Raw genomic sequence first — 27,607 nt, forward strand, 5'->3', positions numbered from 1 at the left:
AATAAATTTAGGTTTATTTTATTTTATGTTTTTTATTTTCTTTTATTGGTGTAATTATTGTAGAATTATAATGGTATTATTGTATATTACAGTATATATCACTGCCACTGGGTCTATATCCAATTGTAGTGTTAATAAATACATACGTACATACATACATACATACATACATACATACATACATACATACATACATACATACATACATACATAAGCAATATAACGCAAATAAATAAGGAAAGAAAATTTTTTCTGGGAAAACTATGAAGTTTTGACCCTATGTGTATGGACATTTTTTTATTCTGTAGATCGTTCCCGACGACTGTAAAAACGACGGCACTTATACCATATTGTCAGTCCATTCCATATTACGTACTTATTGCAATTCTCAACATTAATAGTATGATGCTTTTTTCTTATTTTAAATTAAAATACAACTTTATTAACATTTCTATTCAATGCAGGCTGTTTTGTTCCTTAGCTCCTGAGAATAGTCAGGAAACAACATAGCTCATCTCAGATAATAACTTCTTCTGTACCTATAGTAGGTAGCGGCTTACTTTGTAGACATGTAAAAATAATAAAAAAAATTATAGTAAAAATGGGTCAAGGAATGAAGAAGAAGAATATAATTTTTCAGCTGCAATTAAGAGCAATATAATTTGTGGAAAGTTTTGCGAAGTTTTTAACCAGATTAGTAAAAGTCTAAAATGAAACGCGTGTCCCTAGATGCAATACCCTCCCCTACTCTCCGGTTTTTTCTTAAAAAAAAGAGTATAACTACGAGATTATGTTCTCCATATCCAGGTGATAAATCCCGATCTTATTATAAGCCCGTGTACGAAGTTAATACCTGCCAGTTCACAATAGCAAATACATAAATATAACCGTAAATTTGTAATACATGAAGGAGTAGGACAACTTTCTCATTTCAAATTTAGACCTTGAAAAGATCCGTTGAATGCATCATTAATCCAGGCTCCCTCTTGATTCATCTGCCACAGCATCCTGCAGCGCCTCTATCGGCGACGAGTTTTACACAGAACCGACATGAGCCGAGGAGCAGTGCCTGTGCGGACCGATGTCAGTCGAGTGTCGGACTCTGATGGGAGTGATAGTATGGCGGTAGGCGGAACGTTGCGTAATGCTGAGTGCGCTGTTTGCAATTAAACAAATGAATTGCAGGCTCAAGAAAGCAGCAGCCATGTCAAAACAACCATTACCGAAATGTAAACAGAAACGGACTAGAAGATACACAAGGGATTATTAACGACATGATTGTCGTTTTCGTTACTAGTCAAGACAATAATAACTTCGGTTCGTGGCTTGCTTTACGATGCATGCGGAAGCAACGAAATCGTGACTTACGTTAGCAAAAGGAACAGTTTTCACATAACATTTAAAACGAAGCAAGACTATAACAATACTTAATTGTGAAGTTACACGCTTTGTGTTTTGTTTTGTGCTACAAGAAGTGTTGCAGGCAGTGTGTGCTACGTGGAAGGTAATTTTGTCGGAAGAAATAGCAAATTTACGGTCATTTTTACGAGAGGTTGCATAATAAAAGTGAAACGCAGGTAGAATCAATCTAGTCAGAACCAACTGTTAATATGTTGAATGTGAGTGGGTGTAGGAAGAACATGAAGTATTAACTGACCGGGACGCAGTGATTGATTTTAGTGTCTCGTGGATCAAAGAACATCGGCGCATGTGCATACAGTCTGTGTTGGCTCCGTGCCCTGAAACTGCTCCAGAAAACATCAGTTGATGGGGACACATCTCAAGTGGGTCAACACAAATCGCGACAAAGACGTGACAATCACGACAGAGGAAACATGTGTAAGGTTTGTATTCTTATGTCTGTCAACAACCGCTATCAGTCCTAAGGTATAGAGGATTATACAATATATTGTTTCTCGTTTTATCGGAATGACGTCATATTTGCATGAAGAATATCATAAGTTTCTCACAGATTTGCCTTATCAAAAAACGTTATCGTGTGCGCAAGACGATTTACTTTTCTACGTTCAAAATGCCATCATGGCTGCCGAACTCTGGAACTTAATGTGGGAGGCAGAAATACGTAACTGTTCACGATTTGCTTTTATTTTATGTTAATAAGGCTATTTTAATATTGCGCCAAGTCTGTGGAACGTTAGTTACTGCTCACTTGCGAGATTGATTTCATTCACTGTCTGAAAGCACGGCGCTAGTCTTCATATTATCAGGGTATTTAATCTACCTATCGTATTATGTTATCCCGTAGCCTAATTTTTGTCAGTTCTGTACAAGTTGAATTCAGTATTTGTTACCAGAGTTGATTATTCTTTGGATATAATCATGTGTTCGGTAATTTACAACGTTATGCCCATTTGCCGGTGTGGGGGGAGGGAATTAGGTTAAGTTAGGTTATGTTTGATTTGTGTAAGTGAACGGGGAATGGGTAATTTGTTAGGAGACGTCGTTGCATATAGACCACTTTTGCACTAAACCTAGCCTTAGTGTATGTATGTATGTATGTCTGTCTGTATGTATGTATGTATTTATTCACACTGCAAATGGGTAGGCCTATATACCCGGTGGCAGTGGTAACTAATTACACTCAGTAACGTGTATACAACGTATACTAAAACACTAACCTAATCTAACCTGTCACAGATTAAGGAAAAGGTAGGTTAGGTCAGTTTAGGGTTTTAGTTTTTTTTTAATTGGGTTATTTTACGACGCTGTATCAACATCTCGGTTATTTAGCGTCTGAATGATATGAAGGTGATAATGCCGGTGAAATGAGTCCGTGGTCCAGCACCGAAAGTTACCCAGCATTTGCTCGTATTGGGTTGAGGGAAAACCCCGGAAAAAACCTCAACCAGGTAACTTGCCCCGACCGGGATTCGAACCCGGGCCACCTGGTTTCGCACCTAGACGCGCTGACCGTTACTCCACAGGTGTGGACAGGGTTTTAGTAGGCCTATATCTTGCAAAAACAAATTTTAGGTTTAGTGTAAAAGTGGTCTATATGCAACGACGTCTCCTAGCAAATTACCGGGGAATGAATTCTATTGCTCCACTTGATCATGTTATGTGTTAGTAGACTGTGATGGTGTTTTTCAGGCTTCTGATGGAGGGTGACGGAACGTGACGGAGATGGGAGCCAACATGGGCAAGAACTCGTCCCTCCTGGACGCCCTGCCGTCCACTCAGGCCACTCTGCACGTGGTGATGTTAGGTCTCGACAGTGCAGGCAAAACCACTGCTCTCTACCGCCTCAAGTTCGACCAGTACCTCAACACTGTGCCCACCATCGGTTTCAACTGTGAGAAAGTAAAGGGTACGACGGGACGCGCTAAGGGTATTAACTTCCTGGTGTGGGACGTTGGGGGTCAGGAGAAGCTACGCCCATTATGGAAGAGCTACACCCGCTGTACCGACGGTATCGTGTTCGTGCTGGATAGCGTCGACGTAGAACGCATGGAAGAGGCCAAGATGGAGTTGGTGAGAACTGCGAAGTCTCCGGATAACACCGGAGTGCCGATTTTGGTCCTGGCGAACAAACAGGACCTGCCCGGTGCCAGAGAGCCGAGAGAATTGGAGAAACTTTTAGGACTTCACGAACTAGGAGGAGGAAGTAGTAGTGCGGGGGGACAGAACTCTTCTTGTGGGGGGTCTCCGGTTCACATGTGGCACGTGCAACCTGCGTGCGCCATCACGGGAGACGGGCTGCACGAGGGCATGGAGGCGCTATACGAGATGATACTGAAGCGGCGGAAACTGGCCAAGCAGTGCAAGAACAAGAAAAGGTAGAGGTGTGCGGTGTGAGTGTCGCTGTAGTTAAGCTCTTCTTTGTTTTGTTTTGTGTGTGCAAGTTTTGTGGAAGCAGACAGCTGAAGAGGTGTGCAGTGGTACCAAAATCATCCGAGAAAACTGGAACCAACATGAGCAGCAGTTTTCTTCGCAGATTGCAACAACCTGTGATGTTCCTTTCTTATGGCACTTTCGTCATTTGGATTAGCAAAACGTCTGACAATGTATTGAGTTACATTGCGGCGTGATATCTGTAAATGGTAGAAAATCGTGAATTACAGTGTTTATTTAATTACTACTGCATCATTTTAGTATGAAGTAGACGACTGGGAATGTCGATAATACATTGTGTGTGTTGGTAAAGCGACAGGTGAAATATCTGCAGTCTGAGAGGCCAAATATGTAACAAAATGAGGGGTCGTATTAAAAGTGCAATCAAACAACGTAAGAGTCAGGTTTTGGCCCTCACACAGCCATGAAAAGTTCGTGGATTAGCGGTAAGAGCAAAGATTGATGAATGAAATAAGTCTCTCTTTCCTGGGTTGTTATTCAGTTATGTTAATACACTTGAATCTGGTACCTACAATAGATTATAAGACTGCGTAAAACAATAGAACATTTCTTAATTATAATTATGTTTGTGGCACACGTATTTGATACATGTTTTTGCTCCCTGAAGATTTAATTGCGTAAATAATTGCGCCATGGATAAATAACCACATTTCTTAAATATAAAGCAATGTCTCAAGTAATTTTTATTAAAAATATATTATTATAAATTCACATATGGGCTTTTATATTGAACAAACATAGCAGCTATTACTGTGATAAAATTGGCACTAATATGTGGCTTTTAATAACGGGGTTTCATAAGTAAAGTAATTGCCAGAGAAGAAATTTTGCACCAGGTTTTGATATCTTTCACGAGTGCACACATCAGCATTGAATTTTTTAACATCTTTATTAATTGCAATCCAAATTGAACGTCTTTGGAATTTACTGAATTTTGTGATCTTCAAAATTTCGTGCTGCCTAATTAGATACGATAATTATTGCAAGAAGATGTAAGCTTAACGTGGGTCTGTGATAGATTTTGTAAATATTGTTCCATTCCTCGTCCAGGATTCATTCTGGCACCTTGTTAAATTGGCAGAATGTGTTAAATCGTATTGTTACTTTAACATTTGCAGAGTGATTTTGTTCAATATTAGTTATTTAATGTCTTATGTACTGTATTGTACCTATCAAAAAATAATTTCATTATTCTCAAAATTATTGTCACTGAAAACAGTTCGCCAGCAGAGATTGGTTTCGAACTACATCGTCAAACAAGTATCCTGCCTAGTCAAAATAATAATCCTGACGAAATTGTGTAAAATCACAATCTTGCATTACTGTAGTAAAAGGTCATGGTTTAGCAAAAAAAAAAAAAAAAAGTATGAGGACCTCAAAACTGAATTTCATTTGCGGAAAACTTATTTTTGGAAAAACGAGCGTTGAGGTAGTTCCGGTGATTGTTCGAAGTGAAAATGGTCCAACTTGTAAGGGATTTCTTGCGGAGATGGATTTCAAAAGTAAAGGATTTTATGAGAAATATTTCAAGGAAAAGGAAATTGTTCGGAAATGTAGTAAATTACGTGTGAAGTGAGAGGTGCGTGGTAATGGAAGTGCAAACATTGTGGTTTCTAGTGAAGGAAAGCAACGTAGGGACATAAAACACACGATGCGATGTAACGCGAAGAACATGAAACTTGTAATACAGTGAAGCACAAAAAATAATAATGAAATATACACAAAATGTCTAACTTTTATTATTACTTCGTTTTCACGTTGGCCATTACGGTAGCCCGTACTGACAACAACACTACACAAAAATCACCAGGCTTTGAAATTCCTACAGAGATTCGTATATGCAAGCCTTAACAAGCCTGAACTAACAACCTGTCACAGATTAGTATATACGACATAACAAAAGCCTAAACTAACATAACCTGTTACCCATTTTGGTCAAGTTTTAGTACCCTACGGCCACTTCCAACGGACTCCTAACGAATATTCACACGTTTATCACTGGGATTGTGGCGCTGGAAATCAATTTAGAACATTTTTATCTCAGCCACGACACATTTCAATTGTTATTGTACAATATAAATGCAATTATCACTACAATGACACAATAATTCATGCAGTTAACACAGAAACAACTTCGGAAACGTAATTAACAGAGTCGCAGTTTCACTTCACTTCGATGACTCAGAATTTCAGCAGACAATATGGTACAGGTGTAGCAGGGATGCCAATATCGGCAAACGAAATTAAACTGTGAGGAATGTTACTACAGGTGTGCTAAACGTTAGGAATGCTACAATAGGTGTGTAGCACGTTAGGTTTTATTAGGTGTGTAAGATAATATGAATGCTTACCACAGTTGGCAACACTGCAATCATTCTCCTACTCCACCTGAAATAACATCACAACGACGAAATATGGCCGCCTTCTTCCTTCAGTACGACGATTTTCCTATATAAGTAAGGAACCTATTTAGGGCGGGTTGGTTGGGACCACAGCTCTCCCAGTGATCACATGGAGTTTCTAATACTCCACACTACAAAACTAAGGTATTTTGAGTGTTTGTTTTTAGTTTCCTATACTGGCAACACATAAATAAAACTTCACCTATAGTCTGAATATACACTAGCGTGAAACTTTCGAATTGCCATCAAAGTTATGTTGGTATATAGAGAAGACAGCTGAAGGTATGGAAAGGAACTACCTCAGCGCTCGTTTGATCCCTATTTTAGATCCTAATTTATTAAGTACGAGTAATAATATAGGCTGATTAGCATTTCTTACGTGTTGAAATTCAAGTCACTATTCATTTACAAATGTCCAGTTTTGTTAGGAAATATGTTCGAAACGAAGAATTGTAGAGATATTCCTTATCATTTCGTAACAAGTCATCCGAATTAAAATTTAACTGATGCAGTTAATGTACAAAATGGTATAATTGAAGCAGAGTTAGCTGTGTTGGTATTACTTTTCCCATTAATTGTTAAACAGAAGCAACGAATGTAAGATCTTTGTTGGGATATTTGACCTGAATAGGCAATCTGTGACAAGAATTGCTTCTTAAAAAAATTGACTGTATAATGATCAAAATAAAGAAAATTGAACACCGTGTAAAGTCATGTGATTTCAAAGCCTTTCCAAATTTTTAATGCTATATCGAGATTTAAAAAAGTTGTTTTACAAACCATTTCTTTAATATAAAGTCATAGAAGGCTGTTTTTTCATCAAGAGATTGTTTTTCCACCACGATAGTTACCATTGCCAAGTTCTTGGCAGCACAGATTTTGAACCTAAATCAATGAAGGTGTTGATATAATTCCCTTTAATTATATGCCGTTGTTAGAAACGTGTCACTATTGTAGCAGTTGCTTCTAACCTCGTATTGTTCGTTTTCTGTTACCTTTAATATCCTGTCTGTATTAGAAACATTATATCACCTATCACTATTGTAATGTAGCCTATAGTATTGTTAATTTTCCTCTACCTTTAATTACAAAATTTATTTCCAAAAATCTCTAAATTGAGATTTAAAAAATGCTTAAAATAACTCGTACAAAATTACTTTATGGAACCTGAATTATTTTCATGGGAAACGTACTGTTATTGGTAACAGACAAAATAGTATTACTTTTATGTTTGAAGATGCTAGCTAGGTATAGACGCAATTGAAAAGGTGCATTCCAAACTGGCCTAAGTCCAAAGGACAAGTTATGAAAATAAAATGACAAAAACTGATAAAATAAATTTGACGCGCTTAGATCTGTTTGGAAAAAACATATGCAGACACACTAATTCAAGACTTAGGAGAGTCTTTTAAATGAACTTACACAGTTATATAGGGCTTGAAAAGGATAAATTAAAGCGTGAATAAAGCAAGTTAAAAAAAAGGAACTTAGCACACTTTGGAATCCACCTCTTCAATTCTGTAGGCTAAGAAACTTGACGACTTGCGTAGGACTGTAATTTCATTACATTTCTTGCTAAACATGCAAAGTCGAAAGATTTTATTATGACAATCTGGGTTGAAAAGCTGCAGGTATAAAAGACTGATGGAAATCCTAAATTGAGTTACGAAATTGTTTATATTTACATTTCATGCTTTCCAGTATATCGAATTGCGGTATTAGTATCAAGTCTCTAAAAATAAAGAACGACGCACACTCCAAACATTCTTATTTGAGTACAATTATATGTAGTTCCAATATCGATACCGAATTTCGATTTAGTTCATTTTGTTCGATTCTGTAATCGTTACATTTGTCTTTCCTCTTCACATATTATAATGAGTCACCTTTTCTTCTTCATTATGAAAAAAAAAACACGATCTGTAATAAAACGTTTGTTGTAAGCCGAAATAAACCGAAGTATCGATCGTCCAAGAGAGCGAAGAAGTGTTACAATAGGAGCAACAGCATTGCCTGCCTTCAACCTGCTAGTTTCTTGGTAATGTGTACCAAATTTAGTATTACAACTTGCTTTATAATTACGAATTTTGCTTTCTATACTTATAAGTAGAATGGAATTTTCGTTGTGAAATATAAGCTGTAGCTTAAGAAACGAAAACGTAGAAACTACGATGTTTAAATTTGGAAATTGAATATGAAGACGGTTTGAAATGTTTTCACGACGGTGTTTGTATTTGATGGGTATTACAAGGACCGTTACCTGCACTACCTGAACCAGCCGAACTCTTCTCCCACCCCTCTGCGATGAGACCGCTGCCAGCAATCTAGCAATGGAATTCAGGTACACATCGTGGCAGAATGCAGTAGCCAGTTGAGAACGGTTCCTTGACTAAAATTAGGTGCTGAAATCAAATACGAAATGTAAACGAGAAGGTTCTAAGCTTCAGTATGAAGTTTCTGTGAGAGAAAAAAAGTTTGTTGACAGCGGACGCTTTTGTAGACTTTATTGAGAAGGTGGCCTTGAAAAACATATGGGCAGGCGCGATTTCTTTGTTCACCGACTTCAACGTCATACACGATTATTATTAGCACGACAGAAAGGAGTAGAGTGTATGATTCATTTCAACAGGTTCTTAGCAAAAACTTTCATACCCCTGATGGGGTTTCATCCCAAGCCCACTGGAATGGAATTCACTCACATAAGGTTAGCACGAGGTAAGACCTGCGCCTAACACATTACACAACAGCAGGCGAACACCTACAAATAGTCCAGTAATTTGTTTCGTAAACTTTATTTGTAAGTCAGTAATATAAGTACCTACACTATCTACAAAGTTTTAGCCTCGTTATTAAGATTCTACTCAGGATCGTCAGATGCGCATAAAATGCCGTTTAATACCATGTAATGGTCACCTTTAACCTATAACTGGTGACAATGCGTTTCTTCTCGATAGAAATTGAAACAAATGAACGTCAAAAATGATACAGACGTAGTACCACAGTCTAGTATATACAGTCATGAAGCTTGAGTTGTTGAGGGTGCTAGGAACAATAGACTGTGTTGGTACTATTTCGCATAGTCTAATGAGGCGATATTAGCGATCCTAGTGGTTAGCATCTGTCTATGGATGCATATTTACTACGTATTGAGTTTCGTGACTATATATACTAGACTGTGGTAGTACTGAATTTGTTCTCCGTGCAGTTTGTTCTTAAGAGATCGTCTTGTAAAATGGAAATTATTTCGTGGTGTTAAACCCATAGTGTACTTACGTATTGTTTGCAAACTTAAACCGCAACAAGTCTGTGTTAGGATGCAATAGTAAGTTGGTCTATTTGGAATTTAACTGTCTGTGATTTTGAATTTCATATTATGACAATGCAAAATAAACGAGGTAGTAAATGCGTTAAATAAGTTTCGGACATTTTTTTCAACTGCCAGTCTGTATAGGTGGTACCGTGATCAGAGTTTCCAGACGTCCTGGATTTCCCAGGATTGTTCTAGATTTTAATGGTGTGTCCTGGATTGAGTTATATTTGTCCCAAAATGTTGAAAGGACTGGAAAAATACTTTCGCTTATTGCTATAAAATTATTTTAAAAATTCCTTATTTATATTTTCAAAATCCTGTCCAAGCTACATTCAACGTTGTCGACAGCGCAGTCTGGCGCCTCCAATCGGGTTGTAGACATATTTAAATAAAAACGATAATATTGTTGTATGTATTAGGTACTATACAGTATCTTTATTCTTTACTCTCTTTGGAAGTTGATTTATTATTGGCAGGATTTAAACAATCTATCGTGCAGTTTTTCTGCATAGATCAAGCTGTAATATGGCATTATTTTTTCAGACTTTATAAATAATTTGAAAGAAATTTCATAATCTAGCAAAAAACGTAACAAAATTAAATTTTAGGCTCTATATAATTAGTTGAAATACATAAAACGAATAAAATCAATTGTATTGCAAATTGAATTAATCCAAATGTGTAGTCACGTTAAGGTAATCAGTATTATCATTTGTCCTGGACCCCTAACGACAGAATCAGGCAACCCTGACCATGATATAACAGCTCTTTTTTCTTTAACTTAGCACCTTCGTATTTTGAAATCCATTGCCAACCAGTAATGTACTATTTCATTACGTTAAAACGTTTTAATTTTCTTACTATGTTGATAAGTTTTTTTTTAATTCCACACACAATATGACCCTATCCCACATAGGCTACTTCATTAATTACAAAATACGAAACACTTTCAAAGAGGCAAGAAGGTAATGTAATGAAATAAGTAGAATTTTGGCGAGTTGGTTATTTTTTATTTCCACTTTCTATTCGTGCTTGTAACTTTCAGCATGGTGTTGAGTCTACATTCTGTATATACTTCTTGTTTTGGTGGTAGTTAGTTCATTTGTGCACTCGAAGCGTAGTTCCAAGATAGCGTCCTCCTACACATTGCGTTCCCTCTAATTTAGCAAAGTGGTGAGAAGATAATTCAGTATACAATGTTAACTCCAATTAATTAAAGTGGTAAGCAGACGTCCATACTGTAGGAACAGTAGCATTTGGAACCTCGGCCTACGGCAGTCAGAACGCAAGAGTTTAGGTTTGTAATCTGATGAAAAGATCTTGTTTAGTTCGAAGGTAAACAACTACTTTGTAGAAAGCGATAAACTAACCAGTACCGCTACTTTCACAAAATAATGTTAAATTAGATAAATTTATGATCGCAGATATTACACCTTAGAGACATTGCCCTCTTCCTCAACTGACTTGTTTCATGGACACGCCAGTGCGATTGTATTGATAATTTATATTACGAAGTTACGATTAAATTTGCCGTGATACATGTGTCGTGCAAGACACGATGTGGGCGTTCTGTGGAAGTTATGGTTGCTGGCTTCAATGCTACCAATAGTATTTACTACATTTGTTGTCATTGTAATATCCTGCGTCGTTTATTTGATCACGTTTCCTTAAATGTCTAAGTGACAGGTTTAACTGGAAACTACTGTTTGTGCAATATCAAACATTAAGGGAAGGAATAGGTGAAGTTTGGCAAAAAAAAAAAAATGTGATTTTTTGTTTTTATATTATTAAGCACAATCTGTCTATATTCTAAATTTAATTTAATTTTCGTCTTAGCGACTACTTAAAGTATTTACAGGTATGCCAAATTTAGAAAACACTAGTTCTAGACTAATTTAAAATTCGTTCTTCTCGAAAGTGTTTTTTTTCTTAATATGTGAAACATTCCACTGATGGAATTTTAAAGAATTTTGCTTCAAATTTTAAATGTATATTCAGTAAATACAACTGAAAAAATTGTCATGTGAATATTTTTCAACTCTTTATATTTCATAAGTTTCAACTGATAAAAATGAATAAATTACAAAAAAATAAATAAAATTAGTATTCATCACATTCAAAATTTCTTAACTCGAAATTAACAAAAATTGAACAAAATCATATGACAAAATTTTATATAAATATAGAACGAATAAAATACATATTTTTAAAAAGTGAAATTCTTTGTGTTGGAACCATTTATATAATATTATATTTTAAATAATGTAAAACTAATATATCTCTTAAAAATGGTTACACCGATAAAAATGAAAATTGTACCACTAAATACACATTAGGAGAGGCATATCTAGTAAAAATTTCAGCTCATTAGGGTTAAAACTCACCTATGCATTTCCTTAAATTCAAAACAACGAGGCAGTTACTTATTTAGAAAGTAATTTATTTATTGCTGCATGTCAATTTTATTCTACATACAAAGATAATAATTATACAAAACTTAAGCCTGGACATTCTAAATTTGCACATAGCTCCATTACAAGCCAACTTTTGATATATATATATATATATATATATATATATATATATATATATATAGGTTCATTTTAGCTGAGAAATAACACTTCTGCCAGCTTATTAACCACAGTAGTATTATAGGAACTGATACGCTTGCATTTGCCAGTGGATTTCATTTACTCTGAAGCGATGCAATACTTTATATGTCTTGGTTTTCCATATGTTTCGAGTAATAGGTTGATTTTAGTGTTACACAGTTCACCTACTAGTGTTTTATATCATCTGTAATAGAAAATATTGCGAAAATGAAAATTTCAGAAAACTGTTATAATTGAAGCTTTAAAATTCATTTCGTTATACTTATTTATGCTTTAAATTTAGTAGGATCCAAGCCAAAGTGAAGAAGTGACAAATTCTCTACTCTCTTGCATTCTACATACTAGCTGAGAGGATAAAAAGACAGGAGGGAGCAATCCATACAAATCTTGAAATCGGTGAGACGGATATGACGTCAAACTACACCTTCTACGGTCCATAATCCTCCGCAAAATACCGCCAAATATTCAATTGCTACTATCGGTTTCGGTCGTACGTAAACGGTTTAGAATGGATGTGGAGGTAACGGGAGTACTAGCAGATTATTATATCAATGCACATTTCACTGTACGTTTATTAAAAGTGTTATGGTTATGACATGGAGTGAACATTTCATTTTTATCAAGAAGGATGTTGGCACTCCTTCATATGTTTAAGCATAGGGGACATATCAACGGACATATTCTACTTTGTAATATTCACAACAAGACGAAACAATTCGTAATCGCAGTAATACGAACAAAACGGCTGGTAAACCACCGGAAAAAGATATGAACTGCTGTACTCCAACCACGAGAAAGTCTTTGGGGACTGAGACGAAGCGGAGTAATGCTGTGAATGAATGTTGATGTCATAAGGTCACACACGTGGTACTCGTATCTGTATTGGCTAGCTCTCACAGCACAAACAATAACATTGATACACACATATTGATACTACCCTAGTTACAAAATTAGATCACTGTTAATCTCTTGGGGTGCTATTCATAGACATTTCGCTAGCCCGCGCTACGAGCGTGCTGAACAGGATTCATATATCATATAGCTAACACTGGTTTATGAGTACGAAAAACGTTAGTTCGCTGATCATCCACCGAAAGCCTGCGCTAAGAATGTCTATGAATACGGCCCCTGGTCTTTTAATCTCTCCATACAGGAAATAACATATGCAGGAGAGCGCACGGTTTTTAAACTGACTTTATAACGGTAATATTATCTATCTACTTCGCTCCAATAGATGACGCAATAGTAAGCACATTCCTTTCACGGTTGATCTCCTGGTTGGAGTATGGGTAATTTGACGGTCATGTGTACACCTTTTTGATTCCACCGTCTCAAGCTTATGCTCCCTTCTGTCTTTCTGTTCTCGAAGTCTAGGGTTCAATTCGTTTCGAAAGTTTGTTTATATAATAACCACGATCATTCATTTAATTTGTACCCCACAGGTTAGACCATCAGTTTTCTAACCAGAAGATATGATGTGTTCAAATCTCTAGTTTGCCCTGTCATTAAATATAATAACCAATTGAATAGTCACGCAAATATACTACTCAATATTGTGACTTTTATCATCCCACAGCTGAGTTGAACATTGAGACGAGGGATAGTATAGCGGCTATACTCTGCTGGCGAGCTACACCAACTATCTGGTTTCACATTCACGCCATCAAACTAATGCCATCCAGCTGCATGCATTTTATTAAGATTCAGTGCCAAGAATCCACAGCAAATATGAATGACGATAATCATTGCCCACTCAGACAGGCGGTATGCTGCAACAGACGTTCTTCGAAATCGAGATAATTGCTATGAATTTTACTCATGAATTATCACAAATACATAATCGTAGACTGTATTTTCCGATTTGAAAAACGTTCCAGATTATGTATAATTATTCATGAAAGTGTAATAGAACGTCTTGGTGTGTAACAGGGCCGCATACATGCCTCCAAGTTGTTTGGTTGCATAACGACTCGTGAGTGTGAGGAGGTTGGATTAAGTTATTGCTATAAAATACCAAAGGTGTTTCACTTATTTCCATTTTTATTTGCAGTCATATTCTGCGGTTACTTCATCCCATCTGTTTCCTCACTTCTCTCAGGTATCTGTACTGCAATGCGCTTTGTTTAACTAAAGCTTATGCACAATAAACCGGAAACGAGAACGGGAAGCGAAGAACGTGAACGTGAAGATTTTTTTATTCACAAATCGAGAACAGAAACGGCTATACATATCGATATGTATGGCAATAACGATATTTATAAAGTCGATATTACGCATTCTGATGTTATTTGTGTATATACTTGTCCAATGGCATTCTCTCATGAGTAAGCTACAAGCCAGCCAACATAAACACAGATTAACCAACTTCGAAATTTAAGACACGGAATATTTAAGAATTCAATTTACGCGATAGTTTGGTCATATATACGTGTAGCATATATGGAAAGTGATTCTGCTGAATTTCTGCTTTAGTTACAAGCAATGAATTGACAAGAAATTATGTCACGGCCTCCTTGCTACAAAATATAGTACGACCAAATAGTTTTTGATGGCAACAGAATGAATCTAATAGGCTGTGATTGGAAACTATAACCAAATACCTTACTATAATAATACCGAACAGCTAACAGTTCTACGTGCGAACGAAGCTGGTGCTGCTACCTAGGCGACCGGTGTGGTGAAACCCGCGAAACAAGCTGTAATCAACTGCAATGTATATTCTTGCTGGGCTAGTTAATAGTTTTATTAATTAGTGCTGTGTTAAAATGTCAGGGTGTATATGTGCCGTTTATAATTTTATTGCTACAATTACAGCATTACAAATTGCTCCAAATCGTACTTTCGATTTCCGAGAGTTCATAAAACGCGAATCAACAAAATTCTTTATTAGGCCTAATGCCTTTGTCTCTGTATTGATAGATATTTAGGCCTAATAAATGAATAAAAGTTAAAATATATTGAAAATTTTAAGGTTATTGTTGTCCACATGCCTTTACTAATTATTACAAGCATCACATTACTATCAGTTTTATCGTTGCAGTTGTCAGCAATGCGTATATAAAGCGTTATTGTAAATTCATTCTTAATGTCAAAATTAATTTTGTCTCACTAAAGCAAATAAAAAATACGCAACAATTAATTGCGGAAAGTAATACGAAGTGTGCAAAATAATATGTAGCTTTGATACAAAATAATAATGTTACATTAAATACTGTTCAACATTCCTTAAGTGCTCGTATATTACTCCACATTAGTACTTCACGTTTTAAACAATAGTCTGAATCCTACTATGTTAATATTTGAAGAGTTCGCGGGAAAAACGATGAATGTCACAGTTTTGTTAAGGTTGATGTCATTATCTAATTCAGTGGATCAGTACGAAATTTAATGTTGTTCTTATGAAAAATGGTAAAAAGGAGAATTATCACCACGAATACAGTAATCCTTTCCTTTATTTTCTATAGAAACAGCACTACATCTTGCAGTTATAGACTCAATTATATCATTATCTAATCCTTAACAGAAATGTGACATTCATCGTTTTTCCCGCGAACTCTTCATTTGTATTTGTGGCCGCTTCGCTAGATGTCAGGTCTGCGATATTTCGTACTCACGTCAATGCTGTTAATATAGCTACAGCTGTCCGGTATTATTATAGTAAGATATTTGCTAGAACGGCAAAGTTAAAACTTGGCCAACCTTCACGTCCCCGTTCCCGGGCTCCGGTAAGCTTCTCGTTAATTGTGAATGCTCACATTTAAGTAAATTTATTTTAACAATTTTCCCGTTATAGTTCTCATTGTCGTTTCCGTTCCCGGTTTATTGTGAACTAGCCTTTAATTATTTGCCTTTCTTCCGTTCTCTACTTATTATTTACTCGTTGTGGTTGGTTACACTACAGCTTGTACAAGGTTTACCGATTGCGGATTTGTTTTCCCTTTCTGTATTGATTATTAGACCACCCGGTGGATGAAGGCGGCACACAGGCTGGTACGCGGTGTGGCCATACTCGTGACATTAATGAAAATGTCATGCATTGGACATTTAAGCCTTGTATAATTGTGTACTAACCACCAAGCCGGCCAGTGTGATATATACAGACTGCGTGATAATCTACAGTGAAATTGACTGAATAGTGGTTCATTTCATACGAGTAGTAAACGCCGTAGAGGACATCCGTCGACAAACCAAGAACAAAAACTTTCACGTATATATGAACGTCCTGTGAGTAATGAATGATGATATTTGTATGATAACTATAAAATTCTGTCTTTCGAGAGGGTTAACAATGATTTAAATTCCACCCAAAAATTCTGTCATGGCCTGTTTTGTAATTAAAATTTGCACTCGTACCAGAATTTTATTACACGTATAAGTTCACTATGAATATTTATTCAGTGAATACAGAATTTTTCGATACATATTTGTGACTTGAAAATATTTATGTATGTTTTATAACAACGCCATGGCAATTGTATTGAAATTGATTTGTTTGTTAAATAGATTAGTACAACCGTGACATATAGGCTATATATTTGTATTATGTCACTAGAAGACATGTGTTAATGTCTGTATTCTGTATATACAATACATAACCAACTTGATTATTCTAAAGACTTCCTCCGCATTTTCCGCTTTCTGTTCCACACCAAAGAATCTTGTGTACAGGGCAGCAGGGCTGCGGGACTGTCGTGAATTGCCACGTCAATCCAAAATGCAATATTTTTGTATTAACAGTGATATTCTCAGGATAAGTACTTCCATTGAACACAAAATGTCTGCAGTTGATCAGCTTCAAAATGGCGTAACGTCTATTTCCGTTAGGAAGAGTCTCAACATCGAATTGAAAATTGAGATAGATTGTTTGGATTGTATTTAAATGACTAGTCAGCAAAGTGAACCGTTAAGGCTGGTTCACAATAAACCGGGAACGGAAACGGCAACGAGAACGGAAATAATGTTAAAATAAATGTATTTAAATGTGAACATTCACAATAGTTAATTGTGAATCCTCACATTTAAATACATTTATTTTAACAATATTTCCGTTCTTGTTCTCGTTGCCGTTTTCCGTTCCCGGTTTATTGTGAACCAGCCATTAGGATTTTTTGAAGTGTAAATATTCGCTGCAAAGTACTGAAATACTCAGGCAGGATGTAGGTCATTACTTCAAAGCCAACTTTTACCAATTTCTCTTTACATCGACTGGTATCATTTTGACTCATAATTCTGATATAAAATTAATAACATTCTTCCAACTTGTGCGTGATTTCATCCGAGAAAAAACTAACATTTGTATGTACATAGTAAGCATAGAAAACACCATCCAGAAGCTCTGACAAATTTCCCTGAGCATTGGATCGTGGTTACTGAGGAGAAGACGAGCGGAGGGAATGGTGAGGGCTGATTGTTATAAATATCCCTCAGATAAGCAGTCCAATAGGAAGGCTATTACTCATGCCGAAAACATTAGCAACAATATGCGTATGGAAATTAAAACATACTATAGTCGCATCGTTCTTATTTCCGGCAGCCAATCACGTTGCAGGTCGGCTACATTTAAACGTATGCGTCTTGTCCTTCGCTGCTGATGACGTTATGCACTTGCTAAGGCTCTATAAATACTGGTATAATCGTCCGCCATCTTGGTTCTTTCGTTGCCGTTCACAGCTCGCGCTGTAATTTTAGAATTCATAGATAAATGTCTAAGGAAAGCACAGGAAAAATTTCGGAATCAAAATCGTTTTTTGAAAGTGAGAAAAAAAATTACTACAAAGTGGCCCGTTCAAAATAGACATTAACACTTTCAAAAGTTTATAAGCGACAAACTTTTTTATTTTTCACGTTAGATGAAGGGTCAAAGTGAGAGAAATGTTTAGAAAAAATGTAAATTACTTTTAAAAGTGGTTGCTACTGAAAATCTTTACTGGTTTGCGAGTTACGGCGAGTTAAACAAAGGAGGAGTTTGCTTCGCGAAGAACTGAAGACTCAATTTTTGTTGTTAAAGGAGAAAGGACGGACGGTTGCTTATTATAGAAATCCTCGCGCTGCTTTTAGTGTTAAAAAAAATCGTGGGCTAAGAGAGTCAGGATTCTATTGGACATTTTTGGTGAAATGAGTTTCATTATCGAAATAGATTATACTTTTCATGTACTTTAACAAACACAATATTTGTAATATTCGTTATTTTTGCTCCTATTGATATTTTCCCAGAATTTCCAGGTTATTTGAAATATACAAGATTCCATTTCAATCTTTCTTTCCTTAGACATCTATCTGTGAATCCTAAAAATTACAGCGCAATTTATTGACTATCATTGGAAATACGATAATGTATAACGATGCGGCAAATAGCGTCGTTTGCTAACCGCAACTGGCAACGAAAGAACTAAAATGGCGAACGATTACATCTACCTAGTCTTTCTAGAGCCTAAACTTCGTAGGACGTAAGCAAAGAAGAGGAGCCACGCCGGAAATAACAACGACGCGACTATAGTAATTATTTTAATAAAGGGTTATTAATAATTGCACAGTGTAGTACGAACCTTTAACTTCTTAATCACTTGAGTAATGAGCAGAAACTAATGAAGTCTGCATATTTTTTAATAAACAGTATCTCTACTGAGTCACACAATGTAAGCGTTCATATCACTAACGTTCTTCCCTCTGCCGCCTCACCTCCCGCTCTTCATCTCGTGAGTAACGAACAATACATAGTGGCCATAGTACACTTGAAGTGTTATTAACTTGGCTCGATGCGTGGTGATATGTTAGCTACGATGAAACTTACGTAGGTATATACAGATCTCGGATTATATCTCTGTCGCTCAGTGGCCGTTAAATTTCAAATGGCTTATCCTACAACGTGGGCGTCAGCGTATTGAAAAACATTACAACTTTCCTCCCATCCCCTCACTTCCCCGCCGCAAATGTGACGTTGCACAGAGTCAGAGATAAAATCCGAGATCTGTATATCTACTTCCGCTAACCTGAAATTTAATATAAATAATCATTGGCCTATCACACAACGATGTAGTGTTCTCTGGAAGTTTTATCCTTTTTTTTGACGTTAAGGTATAGTTTGTGCTACGTTTTAAGAAACCTTCACCTTTAATCAACAACTCTATATGTTAATAACGGAGGATGTGCTGAAGATAACGCAACCATGAAAATTAAACATAACCGTAACATAAACACAAGTTTCCGGCCAACCTACCAAATGAAGAGCCCACTGCAAGAATGATGGATGTCACTTTCTTGTCGAAAATGAACCAAGACTGTCAGTGCATAGTTTAAGACATATAGAGAGTTATATGGCATTAACACTGATAGTCATTGTCCAGTAATGATCGGAAAATCACAGTTAAGCTTTGAGCGCTAAGCATTTCAAACTTCCAATTGCTTCTCCTGCAAAATGTATTCCAAATTACATCCATCATTCTTGCAGTGGACTCTTCAAATGGGATCATTCACAATGATTCACATAAACATTGACATTAACATTACCGTAAGACGTTAACGTGAAAGTTTGCAAACTCCAAACTTTCATGCTTATGCTTACGTGATTTGCAAACAGAACACAATCGTGGAGCGCTGAAGTATATGACAGAATATGAGGAAATGGCGTCGTTGTTATGTTTCCATGGTTACCAAGTATGTTGGCTGTTATGTTTATGTTCCCATCGTGAATGATGGTATGACTTCTTGATTTTACCTAACGTTTACATTCTTAAGTCAACGCTTATGTTATGTTTAATTTTGATTGTGAATGAGTCTTTACAAACTCCGATAGAATTTTCAAGGAGTGCAAGAAATACATACAATAACTGAAGTGGGTGTATTATGAAATGAGTAGCTTAATATCAAAGACGGACATCTGACCTTCAGATGAAATTTAGATAATGTGCATTCTTGTACATTTTTTCATGCTTTTTTCAGTTATGGTGAAACTATATACACTACATTTATAAAAATAAATTGTTTTAAAATACTACAAAGAACACTGTGATCTAGATCAAAACTATGGAGAGACAGATGTCCGTCTTTGATATTAAACTACTCAAATTATGATTATTGTATTTATATAAGTATTTCGGCGTTGCCACTTCTTATAAATGACTGTGATGTCAGTGTTGTATGCATTTTGCAAAGAATAAGATTAAAACAGAAAGAAGTGACAACTCCTTGAGAGCAATATCACTGCACGTGTCGTCCCAGCATCTTGATGTCAAGCAATCATTGATGATATAAATATAGAGTTGTTTATTGTAAGCGATGGTTTTTTTTAACGTGTCACATACTAATACATCATGACGAGAGGACAGTTCAGCCGCCCTAGCAGTGAAGATTATCAGCTGAGTGGACCAATCAATGAACATTACTACATTTTTATAGGGACTTGATATGACAGGCGAACAAACGATGTGTATATTTAATTTCCTATTAAAATTATATTGTCGGTTTGTTAAATGTATGTAAGCGCACAATAAACCACATGAACTCTTAACAACACGATGATGCCACTGTTGTTGAAGCGTTACAGTTCTATTGTTAGTGTTGAACCTGTTTAGTATTTAAAGTGAAGTTGATAAGTTTCGTTGTTGGAAATGTAAAATCGCGAAGGTTAATAGACCAGGGGTCCGTTTCACAATCCTTACAAATTAACAATTTACAAATAACAAGTAAAAGATTACAAATGCTTGTAAATTGTGTTTTCACAATGCTATCTTATTAGTTTGTAAAGTTTGACGAACTTTACAAAATCAGCTAAAGAAATTTACAAATAAGCATTATTGGTTACACAATATCGCCAACGATAGTTTACAAAAATCGCTAAGGAGCAGAGCTAAAGTCGCTGTATTTTTACCACTATCGATACATATGTTTATATTTTGTACTGAAATATACACTCAGGGACAAAAAAAAAAACCAGACACTTCTATATTTGCTTGTATTTTGTTGCCAATTATTTCAAAATGAAACAAAACCCATTTAAACAAAATAATGTTCCATTTAGCACCTTATACGACAGCATTTGAAAAAAAATCTCTGATGAGAAAATTTACAAAAAATTACAAAGGGCGTATAACTATGGCATCGTTTGGTCTAACTGTTTTTTCATTTTATGGTGCCTTAAACATTAAAAACTCTTTTTAGTAACGGGTATTACCCCCTTGGCTTGAATAACTGCATCCATACGTCTTGGCATGCTCTCAATTTGGTTAGCAATGTCTTCTTGAGGTATAAGTTCCCATTCTTCGCCAAGTGCTCGCCTCAACTCTTGTAACGATTCTGGTCTCGATCGTCTATTCTTAACACACCGTCCCAGCATGTCCCACACGTGTTCAATTGGATTCATGTCTGGACTCCTTGCTGGCCATGGAAGAACATGGATTCCCACTTCTTGGAGATAATCTCCGACTGCATGGGCAATATGCGGCCGTGCATTATCATGCATTAAAACAAAATTATCGCCTACAAATTGGCCAAATGGCACAACATGATCAGCCAAACATTCATTTATATACCTATCAGCTGTTAGTCTTCCATTTTCAACAAAAACCAACTCTGTACGAGCATCCGTCCACACTCCTGCCCAAACCATCACTCCACCACCTCCATACTGCACATTTTCGGAAATGCAACACTGTGAAAATCGTTGTCCCCTCCTTCTCCAAACTCTTTTACGTCCATCAGGTGAGCACAGATTGAAGCGGGACTCATCGGTGAACAGAACATAGCTCCACTGTCCATTTCTCCAATCCCTGTGATCATTTGCAAAACGCAGTCGTTCAACTCGATGCATCCTGAGAAGTCTGGGACCAGTTGCAGGTCTACTTGATATCAGTCCACTTGCTTTCAACCTCCTTCTAACTGTTTTGGCCGAAATTGGGCGTCCATGCATGTTAACAAATTGCTGGGCTACACTAGTAGCTGGCAGGTTGCGCTCCCTAAGAACTCTCAACACCATATACCTGTCTTCATTTGGATTTGTAGCTCTTGGACGACCCGAACCTGGTCTTCTGGTATATTCTAGGGTCTCTCTATACCGTTTTATGGCATCATGGGTTATGCTTCTAGCCATATTCATAACATTTGCAATGTAACGTACACTGCGTCCATCATCGTAAAGGGCTACAGCTCGAGCCATATCTTCAGGTCGCATCTTGTTTTAAGAGAAATGTTACAACTCCACTTAAACTCAGAAAATGTAAAAATAAAGAAATAACGAATGATAACGATAATGAAGCACAAAATGTTTGAGACAAAATTGTTATAACTGAGACTCTGAGAGCAAAATTGGAATATTTGGTTGTAATGGCTTGTTTATAAAACAAAAAACAATCAACAATGTATACACGTCTCCATAACAACAGATGGCTACCATAATATTGTATGAGAAGATAATGTTTTGCAAAGTAGCAGCAAATATTAAAGTGTCCGTTTTTTTTTGTCCCTGAGTGTATTATTCTAAGCTTGCTGATTCATATTTCACCAACAGAAAATGTAAAGTATTGTTAAAAAGATTAAAAGTATTTAGGTTTTTTTATATTGGCGACAATGGAGTTTCATGTGATGTGATTGGCCGAGTAGACCAATACGCCTATTACTTAAATTACCAAAGTTAGCACCAAATTCAGTCAAATAAGTAAATAACAGATTTGGTCCGCGTATAAATATGCAATTGATAAAATAATTACGTTGTCTAACCACAAAATCAGGTTCATTTTTTGTGTTGATCCATCAATTTGCATCCATAACCTCACAAACATTAGTGATCCCAGCAGCAGCATAAACATTCTGTGCTATAGTAAATAACATTTTGGTGATCAAAAATCCTGTCTCAAATTTAACTCTTTTAACAACATCAACTACCCTGTGGGCACTTTTGCACACTGATATCTTAGAAATTCCATGCTTATCTGCTAACGCACAGAACTGACAGCTAGTATGCAACCAATGCAAAAACAATATAGTTCTCGCTTTGAGGTTAGGGCATCACTTTTCCCTTTTGGATGTTGGATATGTTGTCCCATATCTTGTAGGAGAGATTCCAGCGAAACGGGACTCGAAACGACTTCAGAATACCGCGTAAGTAGTGTCGTTATTGCATTATTGAATTATTTATTTTTGGTGCAGGGAACTTCTTTTTTTTAAGTGCGAGTATTTATTAAATACAGTCTTCATATATAAATACTTACGCGGTATTATGAAGTATAGCGCGGGACTCATTCGAAACCTTCCATTAAATTCATACAATGATACGAACGTGTTATTATTTCTTGGCCGGAGAATTTTACGTATACGTCTTCGTTTGATTAGGCCTAAATTCAATATCTTCGTTTGAGTCATTAGAACTCCTTAATAACATCAAAACTTTGTTAGTTTAATTCTTAATATTATCCAGTTACTCAAACATTAATTTAATAAGTATTTCCTTATTGTATTTATTCATATCTTTTGTTACAGTATCAAACTTTACACATCTCAGAGGTATTGTAGAAAAATGTGGTACCGTAAAGTGGGGTGACTTTGAACGCTGAGATGACTTTGAACAGTAATTTAGCGCCTTTCTAAATTAAATGCGGTACCCAATTGCGAAAAATCTGTTTAAGTTGTCAATAAATTAGTTCAGTTTTTTCGCAATTGGGTACAGCATTTAATTTAGAAAGGCGCTAAATTACTGTTCAAAGTCACCTCGGCGTTCAAAGTCACCCCACTTTACGGTAACTTTAAAGTTTACACGTTTGTAAAATTTCCCTTCATTGTGAAACAGAATACTTGTGAAGTGAGCAAAATGTAGTTTGTAAAGATTTGATTTCCTGTGTAAAGTTCAACATTACAAACAAAGATTATGAAACAGAAGTTTACAATTTACAAAGATTGTGAAACAGGCCCCAGGAAAGCTAATAAGCAGGTATTATATGAATTGTAATGTTTAATTATAATTTGTGAGAAGACTATGTATTGTTTTACACACCTGACTGAAAGTTTATGTGCTATATTGTAATGTGTGTTACATCTCTGGAATTGTCTGTGATTGACAGATTGTTGTGCATCTAGTTTGTAAGTCCTTTTCGCTGTGGAGATATCACGGTCGCTGGATTATTTTAATGGGTGTAAGTTCGTATTTCGTGTTTATAAGAGTTCATTTTGGTACTCAATTTCCTGTACACGTCACAATTGTGGTGTCACTGACGATTACGTCAATAAATCCAGTGGCTGTCCGTGATAAATCACATGTCGCCGATTTAAATATGTTACTGGCGATGACGTGAGACACGCATCGTCATTGGTCAAGTGTCTTTTAAACACAGTAGTTGTGGTTATACGATAAGCATTTGAACGAACCTATGAACAACAGTCGTGATTTTAATTTCGTTTGTCTTTTACTAGATTGTGAGCATTGATTTAATGTGGCGGAATGTGTCCTTATGCTGTTACTATGAATCAAAAGTGAAACAGCAATGGATTATCGTGATGCATGTACGCCTTGAGTTATCTGTTACTAAAAACATGCTTCATTCTTATTTGTCCTGTATCACATTCATGTCTACTTATTCAGTTTCATCTCATATTCAGAAGAAACTCTGCTCTCGTAATCCAATTACTTCGGTCGTGCAGTCTCAAAAATTTCTCTTTACCCCAGTGCAAGTGGATAGTAACATTATCTCATTAAAGAAATTAACTATGAATAGCATGTATTTGTGACAAAAGGATGAAACCATAATTCATATTAATAGGGAGCGGACTTTTATGTGCTAAAAATTTAAATATATTTATTTTTTATGTGCTAAAAAGTACGAAAATATTTGCTAAAAATAAAAAATATATATAAATATGACAAAAATACCTTACTTAGCTTGGAAAAACAAATGTTACTCGGTACTCACCAGCCACACTTGTGTGCTAGTAATTGGCCGAGAATTGCAGTGAACAACAAAGTCATCTCCAAATTCTCCATCACAAATGCATGCCGATTATCTCTGAACAACGACTTATACTGTGAAAACGATCTTTCCACATCACAGGACAACAGATGTGCACATTTAAAGAGAGGAATGTCACAAACACAAACACCGTCAATTTCACCTACAGGGACACCCTCCAATACTTGAGCAACTTTACACATTTTTTTATATCCACTGTTTTTCCCCAAACACATTCTGAAATTTGTCCCTTACTAATTGTGTTTCTGAACCTGGTAGAGAGTCTACTTTAATTTCCATGGCACGCACCTCTCTGTTTCAGACAACAGGTTTTTGGATGTTTCGAGTTGTTTTATGGCGTCAGACAAAAAGCTTAGATTGGCTAATAGGAAAGCCAAATCGTTTTTTAAACAACCATCTTTCAGTATATCTTGACGAAGCCCGATAACAGGGAATCACAACAAGACGTATTGCCTTACTTGATGGACATGAGCGAGAGGCGAGAGATTTGTTTAAATTAAATAATGTTCATATCCGAGCTCTTATCTGTTGTGTTTCACAAACAAAGCGTGGAATGAAATCATCTTCAGCAACAATAAACATTCCTAATTATGTGTTGCAAGATCTCTCCTCCTTGTCCTTGTTAATTTATTCTCTAATAATAACACTGATATGCTGCCTAGCAGTTCTCAGAACTTGAGGCGATACTATTACAAAAGTGGATCACGGATACACCACACAGCGCTTAGAAACAGGAAGCAACCAAGAATTCTCAAAAAGATAACGTACTTCTGAGTGACATAATTGATTTAGTTTTAAAATGTTTAAAAGTTCTTGTAAAAAAATAATTTAAGTAAAAAACTCCAAGATTTATGTGTTTATAATAGATTTCCTGAAAATATGTATTTACATAATTTTTTTGTGAAAATATGTGTTTTTCGGGTTTTAAACTTGAAACTTCATGTTCGGAATTTTTAACTTTGTTAATTGTGTTTTATCACACGCAGAAATAATATTTAATTACATAGAAATCCGCTCCTTACATATTAAACATACTACGTAGTTCCAGGCAGTACACATTTATTGTATCACTTTGTCACTTTATACTTGTACTTCCTCTGCTCACTTCATATTGGTTTTAATTATTCACTTCGATTCAATTTGTAACAACATCTCTAGTCACATTCCACATTTTAAAAGAAAATCGAGAACTGTACAAGTGAAATATTATATTATACAACCGTTCAAAGAATAAAACCACATGTAAATATAAGTTCGATGTTTGTATTTTGGTCTGTGCGCAAGAGTCTGATTTTCACACAGAAAGACATATTTTTGAGTAACGTGCATGAATTTCTAAATACATTATTGGAAACTATATGAAAGAAGAAACGGACATTGTGAGACTGGGGTTTATACAGTCAATGTTAGTGTGTTGTTTTATGTATTGATCAAAGAGTTACCCTTTGTGTACATAGATTTCTGATCAGACATATTGTATTTAAGTTTGGAACTCTTGTAATCCAATTTCCATTTCTGATTAAGACTGAGAAATGAACCATTCTTTATTAAAAAGGCACTCACTAAAGTAGGTAACAAAGTTTGCTATTTTATCATGCTGAATTGATTTCTTGGATCATAAATTGAAATTAATGAGATAGGATTAAAAATAATGATTTTCTCTTAATACATTTGCGATCTAAGAAATTATAAAGAATACCTTATATAAACGTACTATATATAACGTGATACTGTTCAGAGCGTTTCTTTGTGCATACTGACGTCCATCTGTGCCATCTTCAGCTCTCCATTGACAGCATAGATGTGTGGACGGTCTGCTTTAGCAGTGACAAAGAAACCCTAGATCATAAATGTAACAGATAACTCATCGCTATGTTAAAATCGGCAGCAGTTTGAAAAGAACAACCGCCAGGATCGCCACCCGTCCGCCGTATACGAACACGAGATGGCAGTACAGTCGCTAATGCAATTCAAATGGGAATTATGACGTGACTCCTTATGTAACAACTAGATGGCATTGTAGTAAACCTGACAAAACTTGTTAACGTCAAAGCCTATAAGGCCGACCTATCTGTTACATATATGATCTAGGAAAGAAACGCAATGTATAGAGTGAAAATTGTATAAACTAAAGAAAAGTTTATATTTTATCACGTCTTTGATAGGTGGAACTAATATCGTTCTTGCGTCGCCACCAAATGAAATGCGTGGATATTTTCTACAGAAGGCCATATTTAGATTAATCGCTATGTATGTGTGACCACGCGCCTCTAAGTGAGTTATCGAATAGAAAAAGTGCATTGTTATCCTTACCTAATTCGATCGAATGTAACCATATTATATTATTATCAGTTTCCGCATCGTACTACTTATATTGTTGCAATGTTACAGAATTGTGTAATGTTGAATTCCTGTACAGTGAATTTTATATAAAATAATATACGCCTTATTTAAAAGGTC

The 27,607-nt window shown here is 35.9% G+C and overlaps 1 protein-coding gene across 2 annotated transcripts; it reads left to right on the top strand.

Moving 5' to 3' along the window:
• The first annotated feature begins 1,051 nt into the window (after positions 1 to 1,051).
• Arl4 (ADP ribosylation factor-like 4) lies at positions 1,052 to 27,607 on the top strand. 2 transcript variants are annotated; one of them, XM_069835651.1, is made up of 2 exons: positions 1,052 to 1,844; positions 3,112 to 27,607. In XM_069835651.1, exon 2 carries the CDS (start codon positions 3,145 to 3,147, stop codon positions 3,799 to 3,801), a length of 657 nt encoding a protein of 218 aa, XP_069691752.1. In that variant the 5' UTR covers positions 1,052 to 1,844; positions 3,112 to 3,144; the 3' UTR covers positions 3,802 to 27,607. The 2 variants fall into 2 exon arrangements, with proteins under 2 accessions (XP_069691752.1, XP_069691763.1); XM_069835662.1 differs by having other exon boundaries at positions 1,062 to 1,839.

This window comes from Periplaneta americana, chromosome 1 (assembly GCF_040183065.1).
Source record: "Periplaneta americana isolate PAMFEO1 chromosome 1, P.americana_PAMFEO1_priV1, whole genome shotgun sequence".
Lineage (NCBI taxonomy): Eukaryota > Metazoa > Arthropoda > Insecta > Blattodea > Blattidae > Periplaneta > Periplaneta americana.

Bases quoted from the DNA above. Each gene is read 5' to 3' on its own strand.
- Arl4 (XM_069835651.1), top strand. From the start codon at position 3,145: ATGGGAGCCAACATGGGCAAGAACTCGTCCCTCCTGGACGCCCTGCCG.